The sequence below is a fragment of the Motacilla alba genome, chromosome 1A, assembly GCF_015832195.1.
Source record: "Motacilla alba alba isolate MOTALB_02 chromosome 1A, Motacilla_alba_V1.0_pri, whole genome shotgun sequence".
NCBI classification, from domain to species: Eukaryota; Metazoa; Chordata; class Aves; order Passeriformes; family Motacillidae; genus Motacilla; species Motacilla alba.
In genome coordinates this window covers 57639865-57651725 of record NC_052031.1, presented here as the reverse complement: position 1 = coordinate 57651725, position 11861 = coordinate 57639865, and the positions used below count along the sequence as shown (strand labels likewise).

General features: G+C 41.0%; 2 protein-coding genes across 9 annotated transcripts in view; one reads left to right on the top strand and one right to left on the bottom strand.

Annotated features, from left to right (window-relative positions):
• CFAP94 (cilia and flagella associated protein 94) overlaps window positions 1-9265 on the bottom strand; it is an 18265-nt gene extending 9000 nt beyond the window's left edge. For 5 of the 7 annotated variants that reach the window (XM_038153572.1, XM_038153571.1, XM_038153574.1 and 2 more), the window contains exons 1-8: window positions 8901-9159; window positions 8683-8703; window positions 6690-6726; window positions 5653-5744; window positions 4648-4749; window positions 2251-2388; window positions 1364-1510; window positions 230-333 (exon numbers count right to left, since the gene is read on the bottom strand). In XM_038153572.1, the coding sequence (XP_038009500.1) occupies window positions 230-333; window positions 1364-1510; window positions 2251-2388; window positions 4648-4749; window positions 5653-5744; window positions 6690-6726; window positions 8683-8703; window positions 8901-9125 (866 nt within the window). In that variant the 5' untranslated portion in view covers window positions 9126-9159. The other 2 variants (XM_038153575.1, XM_038153573.1) reach the window with 2 other exon arrangements.
• The window catches only part of ETFRF1 (electron transfer flavoprotein regulatory factor 1), a 7564-nt gene continuing 4952 nt past the window's right edge, over window positions 9250-11861 (top strand). The window contains exons 1-3 of one of the 2 annotated variants that reach the window (XM_038153584.1): window positions 9250-9322; window positions 10236-10342; window positions 10444-10690. In XM_038153584.1, coding sequence (XP_038009512.1) covers window positions 10298-10342; window positions 10444-10659 — 261 coding nt within the window. In that variant the 5' untranslated portion in view covers window positions 9250-9322; window positions 10236-10297 and the 3' untranslated portion in view covers window positions 10660-10690. Of the gene's footprint in view, window positions 9323-10235; window positions 10343-10443; window positions 11043-11861 lie in introns of those variants that run through there. The other variant, XM_038153583.1, reaches the window with a different exon arrangement.

Here is an 11861-nt window from a genome sequence, read left to right as displayed (position 1 = left end):
TTTACTGTTTTACTTCCAAATTTGTTCTGGCAGTGACAGGGTTCTGCTGCTGCATTTTAAGAAAGAAATTTATGTATCTCTAAACCACTCCTTAGCAGCAGCCAGCACTGAGAGTCTGCAGAATGGATGGTATTCAACAACAAAAAAAAAGATTATGAGAAATTGATTCTTAGTGTTTACTCAACAAAGCCAGGCCTCATTTCATATCAATAATTTCAGTGTGCTCTACCTTGCTTTCTTCTTCAGATTGGCCCAAATACAGAATGTAATGTTTTTATCCTTTAGGACTGTGTGCATATTCCCAGTTTCAGAATCTTCATACATACTAGCTATCTACAAAGAAAAAACCAATTAAATCATATGTTATTTATTTCACTTTGATTTACCTACATTTACTTGAATAAATAAATTTAAAAATACATGTAAGAATGAAAAGACACCAGACCAAGCCCAGCTGTGTTGTATTTATATATTAGAGCATAACAGCAATAAACTCAAATCTGTTGCTTAAAATTTGAACTACATTGCTTTTTTTAATCTGACTTCATAAATTCTGTGAGCCAAGTACTGCCAAATATGGGTTCTTCCATTATTTCCCTAATTCTCAGGATAAATTATAAAAAACAAAGAAAAAAAGATTTACTGAGCAATAATGGACTCCTACCCCAAATACACTGTACTAATTCATTTATCATTTAGGCAGCATCAAACTTGTGAAATACTAATTCTATTGGGAGCCTAATCCTAAATTCAGTAAACAAGAATTCAACATTTCTTAATTTGCAGGGGTTTTCACTGTGCACATACAACTGGTTCACTATTTCACTAATATTCCTTTGCTAAACATACTTTATATATATGATTAATATTCTTGAAATAGCAAGGTCACTACCTACACATGCAGCTCAGAAAACTGACTCTCCCAGCACAATTTCATTTTCTTGTTTGAGTACTCTTCACCTTTCACAAGATCTTAGTTTCAAAAATATTTTAATTACATGAACTTGTATTAAAAAAACGTGTACAAGGCAACCTTATGAGTTGCTTTTCACATGTACAATTTTTTGGTACAGTCAACAAATTTTATACACAACCTCTTGTCTTCATCATCCTGAAGTCTCACAAAATTTCCCAGTAGTTTATTCTTGTCTGACTTAATAATGAGATTTTCCACTGTAAAGTTCAGATTTTCAGGAGTTTTGAATAATTACAAAGTCTGGTGAGTGCTATAAACATTATTTGGAAGCTCACAGACTCATCTCTGTGACAATTTAGGACCAAACAGAGCCAACCATCATGAAAGGACACTTGGTGTTAACTTATGTGCACATATCACAGCTTTGAAGCAGTAAATCTCACTCACTTTGAGCAGGTTCTGGGTAGCATCATTGTACTTCTGGTGAAGCAGATCCTGCAACTGCAGAATAACTTCCTGGTACTGGTCTTTTTGTTTGTCTGTGATCTCTTCTGGTGATGCCTCCAACAGAAGAAACTCCAACTTCTCAATCAACTAGAAAACATTTACATGGAAAAAGTATCTGTTTTGACACCATTCTTAACATACTGTGTGTTCTGTCATAAAAAATGAGGCAAACCTACTTCCTTTGCACCTAAACAGGTTTTGGACACAAAAATAACCTTTTTTTTTCTAGACAGATAAGAAATCTAACTCAGAATCAAACCAGCCCAATGAAACCTGTATTACACATGCAACCTTGCCCCCAGTTTCCAGAAGACCCCATTTAACTTTCTGAAAAACAACATAAAGTCAGCATAAATTAAAATAAAAACCTAAATTTACAGAGCAGGCACAGATTGCTTAAAATGGCTTCACAAGTTATCAATGGCTGGTGACTTCTGTTGGTAAAAATCAATTCTGGGAACTTTTGCTCTTACATGACATTTTACTGGCTCAATGTTACAAAATGAGGTTGCTGTCCACCAAAGCATTTATATCTGACATGAGCTTGTATGCTCTGGTTTAAAATGGAAGGGAGTATGGGTGTTGGAATGCTAGACCTCAGTGTAGAAACACAGCACACAAGTCCCTTAAATGCATATTGAAAGTCAATATCTTCTTCAGGGTTAACAATAGATCTGTAATTTAAGAAAAATAGAAAAATTGAAGAAAAACTTCTAGGTGTTGAAGGTCTTTCACTCATTTGGCCATGAAACATGGGAAAATAAGAGTTTGAGAGGGCTGTTAAGGAAATGTTAAGCTTAAACTGAAATACACCTTTTAACACTTACATTTAGTACCACTTCCTCCTTCTCCATCACAAGCTGAACATCCTCATCTTGCTCATCACGCCACAAGCTCATGAAAGTGTTGATTTCCTGAGGTTCAGTGGGGTCAGGAGTCCCATCACAGCTGAGGTAGTGCTCCCACTGCAGAAGAGTTCAGAGAAAAGTGGATACAGGTGTGCTGCACACTGCTATTACAAGAAAAAGGAGGATCCTGAAAGACAAATATAGTATAGTGACAAATTCACACCTGCATCTAAACAGGATTCTAACACCACCTGGTTTATTATCCCTATGCCAGGAAAAAAAGGTTTACTTTGATATTAATGTGTTAAGATTCTTCTGCCCACCTCACACTTGTTTATACATATTTATCAGTGGGTTCTGCTCTGCTCCACAAAAGCAATGAATCCAGCAATGAATTCCCCTGCCACAAGGGAGGGGCTGGAAGAATAAAATGACTGAGAACAGAAACGAGGAAGGTGAAGGTGGAAGAGGCAGGTGGGTCTCAGATCAGATTCTGCCAAGAAAACTGAAAATTCCTACACCGGCAATAAAGTTGATTAAGAGCCTCTACTGCAACGTTTACTCCTCCTTTCTCTGCCTCTGAAGGAGATTTCCTCTCCCTTACCAGCATCAATTCTCCTGTTGCAGAAACCTCTGGTAGGAATGTGAAATCCTAGATTAGGGCTTTTTAAAAATAATTTTATTTTGAAATCAATTCTTGGTCATTCCTGTAAGAGGTGGAAAGAAAAAATCAGTGGCAGACTAAACCCACTTAATGCCAAACATAAGCCTAACAATGGCTCATGGGATCAATTTATCACCCATAATGGAATTTTTTTCATCCATAGAATAGGATATTAAGAAAACATTGCCCCCCTGTTTGCTGTGAAGACTAATAACCCCATGTTACTGAAAATTGCATTGCAAAGGAAAATGTATCTTTTAAAGCAAAAGCACTTATAGGATTGCATTCCCAACCACTTCCACCAGCATTCCCACTGACTTCAAACAAAGTAACAATAGGGGGATGCTGAGTGCACTGGAAACTCCTGTTTAGAAGACTGATCAATTTTCAGTAGTAAGATATCTGATGTCTTTTTTTTTTTTTTTTTACATCTTTGCACTTAAAAAGAGGGCTTCACTTTTATCATCACTCTTAGAAGTAACAGCACTTTTTTTGAGAAAAAAAAGTAAATTTCATGGTAAGTTGTAAATGCATGTCTTCATCTAAACTGAAATTGTTCAGAAATAGATGTGGAAACTCAGTATTTGGTATTATATATTTATTTTATGCTAAATACTCTTAACAACAGACTAAAAGAAATTCTGCTATTTCCCATAATCTACCAGTGTTTTATCAGACTTATTTTAAAATCAATAGTTCTAGTTTGTCAAAAACATCCATAAAAAACAGCTGGCAATGATCATAAGCTTTAACAGGGAAATGCCAACTGCATTCAGAGAAAAATGGTTATAGTGAGAGTGGTAAAGCTGTCAAAGATGCTGTGGTACTTCCAACTTTTAAATATTTCAAAACCCAACTGAGGACCTTGATTTAACTTCAGACTTTGCCCTGCTTAGTGCAGGAGGTTGAACTGCAGGAATTTCAGAAGTCCTCTCTAATATGATTTATCCACCATGATTGTGGAGTTGTTCTCCAGAAACTTCAACAGGATTAAGCAATACACAAGACAAAGACAAAATCCTTGTGTCCACAAGCCTGTAGGATATTAAACCTTTGGTTCCTTACCTGACCCAATGTCATTATCAGACTATTACTGAGTGATGTGTCTGTAAGATTCTCAAGAGTGAAATCTACTGTATTTCCACACCTTACCACTTCAAATTGAACTTGACAGGTACATCATGCCACTGGGTGATGATACAACCACCATGATGATACAACCACCTAAACTGCAGACATCAACTTTTAGCTGCATTTTCAGACGTTTACAGCCCTGACCTGGGTTTGTGCCACATCCTTCAAAAATCTGGCAAACCTCTCTCTGAATCATGACCTGTGATATCCAGGAGCAACTGAAACAAATACTCTGAAGAAATTTTTTTTAAGCCCTGACAGAACTTTTTTGGTGAAATGGCTAAAAGCAGAATGAATCAAAGACATAAAAGAGGAAGAACAGGTACCAGAACATCTGAAATTACAATTCCTTGTGACTTTTGTGGTAAGGTGTGGGGCACTGATACTTTGATCACCAAACAGGCTCCTCTTTGCCCACATTTCTTTTCTGTGTGCTCCAAAGTAAAGATGATAAGAGAGTGAGCATGGCCTGTCACTGCATTAGATGGAATTCAAATGCTGTCATAGCCCACACATACATTCAAGAACTGGAAGCTCCTGAAGTCTCTTCGTGGGCAGATTTTAGCAAGAAAGTTTACCTTGGCTTGTTCTCTGTAATCCCTTTTCCACTGCTGTGCAGAAAGAAACTTCTGTTCCAGTGAATTAAGTTCTGCTAGTTCAGACTCCCTCTCTGCTTGATACTGTTAAAAAATACATATATCAAACAGAGCAGTTAAATATTTGGCTTATTTCTTACAATTATTTTACACAGAGGAAACAAATGGGGGATATTTGAATGAGTTATTATTTAAACAAATCCAAACACTGAAAACTGGCTTTTTTATGAAACATCCAATTGAGAAGACTGCAGTAGTTTGCAATATGTTATTGTCATCACAGTAGCTGCTGAGCCATATGATAAATATAACATGACATATGATTGCAACCTCTCACTTCAACAGTTTCCATATCAGCATCCTGGAGCCAGCTCTAATGGGAGCTGCTAAAAAATGTAAGCATAATTTGGAAAAAAAATGCAAGATTGGTTTTTTTTTCCCTTTTAGTTTCTATTATTTTAAGGTCATCTTCTCCCAAGGAGGAAAAAAATATTCTGTGAAGTACAAGAGAAGTAGACAAGAGTGACTCTTTCAAAAAAAATTAGTTTGTTGTAAATCTCTTTTTTTTTTTTTTAACACAGAAGTATTTATCATCAGTTTTTGTTCTGAATGATGGACTGTTCAGAAAAATAAATCTACATAGTCTAATACACACACATATACATACAAATACAAATCACTGTATCTGCCTGAACAGGGAACCAATTAAGGAATTTGTACCAAACATCCTCATGGGGAATATGAAAAATACATTCCATTGAAAGCACAGTGGAAATAGGAAAAAAAAAAGGCATTTAACTAAAGTTAAGAAACACGTATGACAAAAGGTAATGTACTTAAATCTATCAAAACTGGAAAATTTCCTCAATATTGTTCCCAACAATAAGAGCATAAGGAAATGAACTCCTATAAATTACTGGTGTTTTACAGGCCTTGTCTCAAGTTTAGAAATAGGATTACATTTTTTTCATTGAGTAAAAGACTAACCTTTGCCTCAAGCTTTTCCAAGTGCTCTCGATACAGCCTCTCCCTTTCAAGTCTTTCTGCTTCTTCTTGTTGAGCTCGTAACAGGGCTTCAGCTAAGGATTGGGAAAGAGATCAAGGGCATAACTATGCCTTCCTAAATAAAACCTAAGAATTTATTTGTTTACCAGCAGTAATGATAAAACCACTATAAAATGAGCAACATAAATATTTATCTTTCACTGCACAGAAATCTCCCATATGAAGATTGATTCAAATTAATTTGAATACTGCTAAAACACACTGTCTCTGGCACTGCCCCATCAGTCTGCGAGTGCTCTCTCCATCTGCAGCTTCAATGCACAGAGGTTCTCAATCCAAAGTCTTGAGTGAAACTCAGTGCTTGAATCCCAAATTATTCTTCTTTCCTACAATTTCAATTTTACAGCTGTTTGTTCATTGAAATCCATGTCATGATCTTATACTCCACAGTTCTTGCTTCTCTTTGCTGCCATAGGGACTAGAAAATTACAGAGGGTGTGAAAACTAGAACTGATTCAACCTCTAAGCCTTCAGCTGAAAATGGCACAGCCTGTGCCTCAACCCAGATGTTCCCAAACAGTGACTTGATGTCAACATCTCCAAGTAAATCATGTCAAGCGTGTGCTGCACTGAGGCAAGAGCAGCAGCAGCTCCCAAATCTGCCTGTGCCCACCTGAGCTTCCACTCCCACCACAAAAGCTTACCAGTGATTAGCAGTCACTTACTGGCAGTCACAGCATGCCCAAGCCCCCACCAGGATGGATTAATAGCAAGTTAATTCTTCCCAACTTCCTAACTGCAGCAGGAATAACTAGAGAAGAGAGTATTGCTCTGACAGGGAAGTGAGATGCAGCATCAAGAAACAGGGAGTTTGGCCCACACCAGCAAAGAGGAAAGAACATTTCCATTTGTGAAACAGAGACAGCAATTCACATCTAGTTAAGGGTGTTACCTTCTGCCTATGTATTTAAAATTAATGATTTGTCCATCACAATCCCTCTAAATGAAGTGCACAGTACCTTTCAGCTTCGCTTCTTTTTCTTTCTTTGATTTTCCCTTTTTGCCATTGGATTTCATGTTTGCAATAAGGGAGAGGAAAACAAATGTCAGTATTATTTCAATACAGTTTGGCAGTTCTGTTACTCTATAACTGTGCCCTTCCAATGTGATCCCTCAATTAAGATTTTAGACTCTCTAGACAGCCCATGAAGGCCCCACAATAGTAATGCACCTTCTGGACTAAATTTTTTTCTTCACTTTTTTATGATAAGGTCTTAAAATTATTGTACTTCTCTATGCTAGACATTCCCAAACACAGCCACAACACGAGAATATTAAAATCTTTTGGTTTAATGTACAAACTGAATAGCAGGCAGATCTGCTAAGAAAGTAGATGCTACAACTTCAAACATTTTAGGAAATACTGGAAAATGTATTTTGGGACAAGCCTGGCATTTAGAAGCATCTAATTCACAAGACAAAATAGCAAAGAGTTCTCTTTTCTGTTAAAAAATCTCACTCCAGACAGTTCACTGTTAACCTCCAGCATAATCCTAGAGTAACTATATTTTAAATTTGAAGTTGTCAGAAATTATCTGACCACTGTTCCTTCTTCACACACACTTATTTCACACTTTGATTTCTATCACACATTCAGATATAAATAACTACTTGGTCACTTCACTACTTGGCATGGCAATAAATAAATTGGCATAAATATATATAAAAATGCAACTTTGAGTACAGAGATTGCCATGAAGCTGGGACAAATACAATGGTGACAATTAAGTGTCACCAGAGTCTGAGCGCATCTTATTGCATTTGGTACCAAAGCACTCAGTTGCAAAATTATCCCAAAATAGAGTCAGTAAAACTCACACTTCTACCTATTAGGATTTCAGGGAAAAATTTGTTCTTTTCACTTTGATAAATAAATAAACTGAAAACTGAAAACCTGCTTCTTTCAATTACTTGAAATCACGTTTTAGTCAACTTCTTTTCACATTCCTATGACTTAACAGAGCACTGAGAAGAGTGAGATGCACAGCTGGGGCGGGGTAGATAAATTCATTATCACTGAATTAAGAATAACCCACAGGACCACCAATTTATGCAGCTCAGTTTCCCATGGACTTCTGCCTGTTGTCCCTTCACCCCTCCTTATTCTGTGTCTAGCCTATGGCTCAAATAACAGAATTCCAGAAGCATTCAGGTTGGAAAAGACCTCCAAGATCATCAAGTCCAAGCTATGTCAAAACCCCACCTTGACCCCCAGCCCAGAGCACTGAGTGCCATGTCCAGGCCTTCCTTGGACACCTCTAGGGATGGCAACTGCAAACTTCCCTGGGCAGCCATTTCCAATGCTTGACAAACCTTTCGTGATGAAATTCCTGCTGATGTCCAACCTGACCCTCCCATGGCACAGCCTGAGGCCGTTCCCCATACCCTGTCCCTTATTCCCTGGGAGCAGAGCCCGATTTCCCCTGGCTGCCCCCTCCTGTAAGAGAGTTGTAGAGAGCCAGAAGGTCCCCCCTGAGCCTCCTTTTCTCCAGGCTCATCCCCCCCAACTGTACTTGGTGCTCCAGCCCCTTGCCCAGCTCCCTTCCCTTCTCTAGGCATGCTCCAGCCCCTCAATGTCCATCTGGCAGTGAGGGGCCCAGAACTGGAACAGGACTCAAAGTGCGGCCCCACCAGAGCCCAGCACAGGGGACAATCACTGCCCTGGTCCTGCTGCCACCTCATGGCTGGGACAGAGCCAGGACACCACCTCTCTGCCTGGACACCCGTTGCCAAGCCAAACAAGCAGTGGCTGCCCTGGCCATGCTCCCTCCAGCAGCGCTGCAGGAACATTTGGCTTCCCTGCTAAAGGCACAAAAGCTTGGTGTCCTGGAGACGCCTCTTCCTCCTTCAGATGCATGAACCCTGGCCAGCCGCCTCAGGAAAAAAACCCAAAAAAATCAGATAAAAAAAATAAACACAACAGTGAACTACAGCGTTTTTCTGCCTACCTACCTTTTTTTTCGGTTTTGGACCCTAAACAATCAGAAGGGGGAAAAAAAGGAAAGGAAACATCAGAAAACAATGTATCAGCTAGAAAGGAATAATTAGAAAAATACTATTATTCTGTTAAAATTGGATGTGATCATCTATTGAAAAACTGTAATGACAAGAATTACAATATTGTAGAAAATTAGCCACTAATACATGACTCTTGGAATGAATTTTTTTACCACGGAGCCATTCTGGCAACTAAGTGCGAGCCACCTCCCGGCTGGTTCCACACGGAGCAACCACAGCAGCAACCCACGGCACAAGGACTCACACCGGGGCTCACACAAAAGATAACGCGTCCTCCAGGCGCTTCTGTCAGCCTCAAAGCCTTTCTCCCACCTCCTGGGACTTCGGCAGCTAACAAGGAGCACCCCGCTATACTCCACCACCTCATCCTTCCCCATCCCACCATGTAACCCGTACCCCGGGCCCCTTCCCCGCCCCACCATGTCGGGCCGCGGCTGGCGGTGCCCGCGTCCCTCAGGCTCCGCGGCTCCCCGCAGGCCCCGCCCGCAGCCCCGGCGGCGGCGCAGGCGCAGCTCGGGCCGGGCGCTCCCGGCGCTGCCGTAAAGCGGCGCCGCGGCGGTTCCGGGAGCAGCGGGTGAGATCCCGGTCCGGCCTCGCCGGGATCCGCGGGGAACCGGGCGCGGCTCCGGGGGGAGCGGGGCGGCAGGCAGAGCCAGGGGGAGGCGGCGGCCCGAGGAGACCCCGCAGCGGGAGCTGGATTGGATTCCAGTCGCTTGTGATTTGGTTTTGGCTGCCCCGTCCCGGGCAGCGTCCGAGGCCAGGCTGGACGGGGCTCTGAGCAAGCTGGGATAGTGGCAGGGGGGGTCGGGACGAGATGATCTTAAAGGTCCTTTCCAACCCAGGCTATTCTGTGATTTTGTGTTTACAGAAATAAAAATCAGTTACTTTGTCCCTTATCTTTAAGTTTTGCCGGTACAAAACACTGGACTCCATTTGTAATGCACTTGAAGAGTCCTTTAAAAAGCAAAATTTATGAACGTGACAGTTACAGGAGTATAAATGTATATGTATAAAATATAATACATAAATATATATGGAGATAAAAATAAACACATCAAAATGTTATTATAAACACTGCTATATTAATATATAAATACATAAATATGTATTCCATTTCGATATCTTTACTGCTATATACATATATATATATATATATATATATGTAGATACAGTTTTTTAGCAGACCATAGAAGCAGCCAGGCCAGCTGGTGCAGAATTGTAAGGGTGTAAGAAAGCAGCCAATGAACAGCACAAAGCGTCCCAGTTGTTCAAAGTTATTAGAAGTTTCTTGTTTTCTGTTTGACGGGGGAGGGGAGAAGACAATGAGAAGCTAAATAGAATAAAAAGAAGGAAAGAAAAAGAAAGAAGAGACAGGATAGAACCAGAATTAGGGCAAATGGGGCTCGGTAGAGTACAGAAGTTTTAGGAAGGCTGAGGCGGTTTACTCACTCCCAGAGAAGGCTAATTTCAAATTGATTATCCTTCAGGTAACAAAACCCAAACAAACCAAAAAAAATCACACACGGACAGAATTCACTGAAATGTGACAATGGCCAATTCTTTAAGAAGTGAAGTGATAAAACTGTACAAAAATGTAAGTGTCTTAAATGCCACCGGCACTTTATCAGAAAATAAACCCCCTTTCACTGTGCACTCAGTTAATTAAAAACACATTATTATTCTTTTTTCTCCAAGCTGCTGTACCTTGGAAGGGAGTATCCCAAAGGAGCAGACTACTTCAGAAGCCGTTTGAAAGCAGCTTTTCTAAAAAACAAAGATGAGACAGACCCTGAAAAAATTAAGCAGCTGATAGCCCGGGGAGAATTTGTTATAAAGGAGCTGGAGGCTTTGTACTTCCTGAGGAAATACCGAGCCATGAAGCAGCGCTACTACAGCGACGACAAGCCCTGACTGTGCCTGTAACCACACACACCCAGGAAAGGTAACAATAAAAGAGCTCTAACTGCAAAGAAGTGACATGTAAATCCTTCCAACCTCTCTACAGCACAAATGAGGGAGCTGCTTCCCCGACCGAGGTCATTTGAAGGGTTTGGGGTGTGCAGGTTATGGGTAATAGGTTTTCCTGTGCTGCTTTTGACCTCCTCAAACTAAAACTTCAGGTATGAAAGGGTTTTGCAGGAAGGAGTGGTTGCACAGTCCTGTTTTGTTTCATTTCAATGTACGCATAGAACAGAAACTCTTCTTACCCCATAGCTGTGTGTTTGGGTGTCAGTTCAAGGTGCTGTTCTTGTTACCTGAAAGATGAACCTGATTAAAAATCCTCCACATTGAACAATCGGTTTCTGCTGGAAATGAGCACCCTCTCAGAAGTGAGGCTCCCAGCCCTGGAGGGGGAGTGCTGTGTTCAGTTCTGGTCCTGCTGCCACCACAGTGCAGGAAAGACAAGGAGCTACTGGAGAGGATCAAGCCGAGGCCATAAACATGAGGGGTCTGGAGCATCTCTTATGAGGAGGGACTGCAGGAGCTGGGCCTGTTTAGTCCAGAGAAGAGAAGACTGAGAGGGGAGCTCATCAATGCATATAAATATCTCAAGGGTGGGGTACCAAGAGGATGGTGCCAGGCTCTTTTCAGTGGTGCCCAGCAACAGGACAAGAAGCAATGGCCATAAACATAAAGCAAGAAGTTCCACCTCATGAGGAAGAATTTCTGTGCACTGAGGGTGGCAGAGCCCTGAACAGTTGCCCAGGGAGGGTGTGGAGTCTCCTTCTCTGTGGACATCCCAAACTCACCTGGACTTGTTCCTGTGTCACCTGCTCCAGGTGACCCTGCCTGGTAGGGGGGTTGGATTAAATGGTCTCCAGAGGTCCCTTCCAACCCTGACTATTCTGGGATTCTCTGAAAGTAAATTCTTAGTTTTTAACCTCATCTGCTCAACTTGCAGAGGCACCATCTTGCTTTGTCAGGGAGACAACTATGGGGTCAGGAAGGGGGTGAATTTGAATGATAGTGCTTTAAGCACTTGGGCCCTGAAGACAACTCCTGCTACTGCTGCTTTCTGCTGTTGTGTAACTGCTGCAGCAGGAATAGAAAACTTGGTCTTTGCCCCTGGAAGAGAAGTTTGGCCGTGGCTGTTTGCTCCAGGCTGTCTCTGT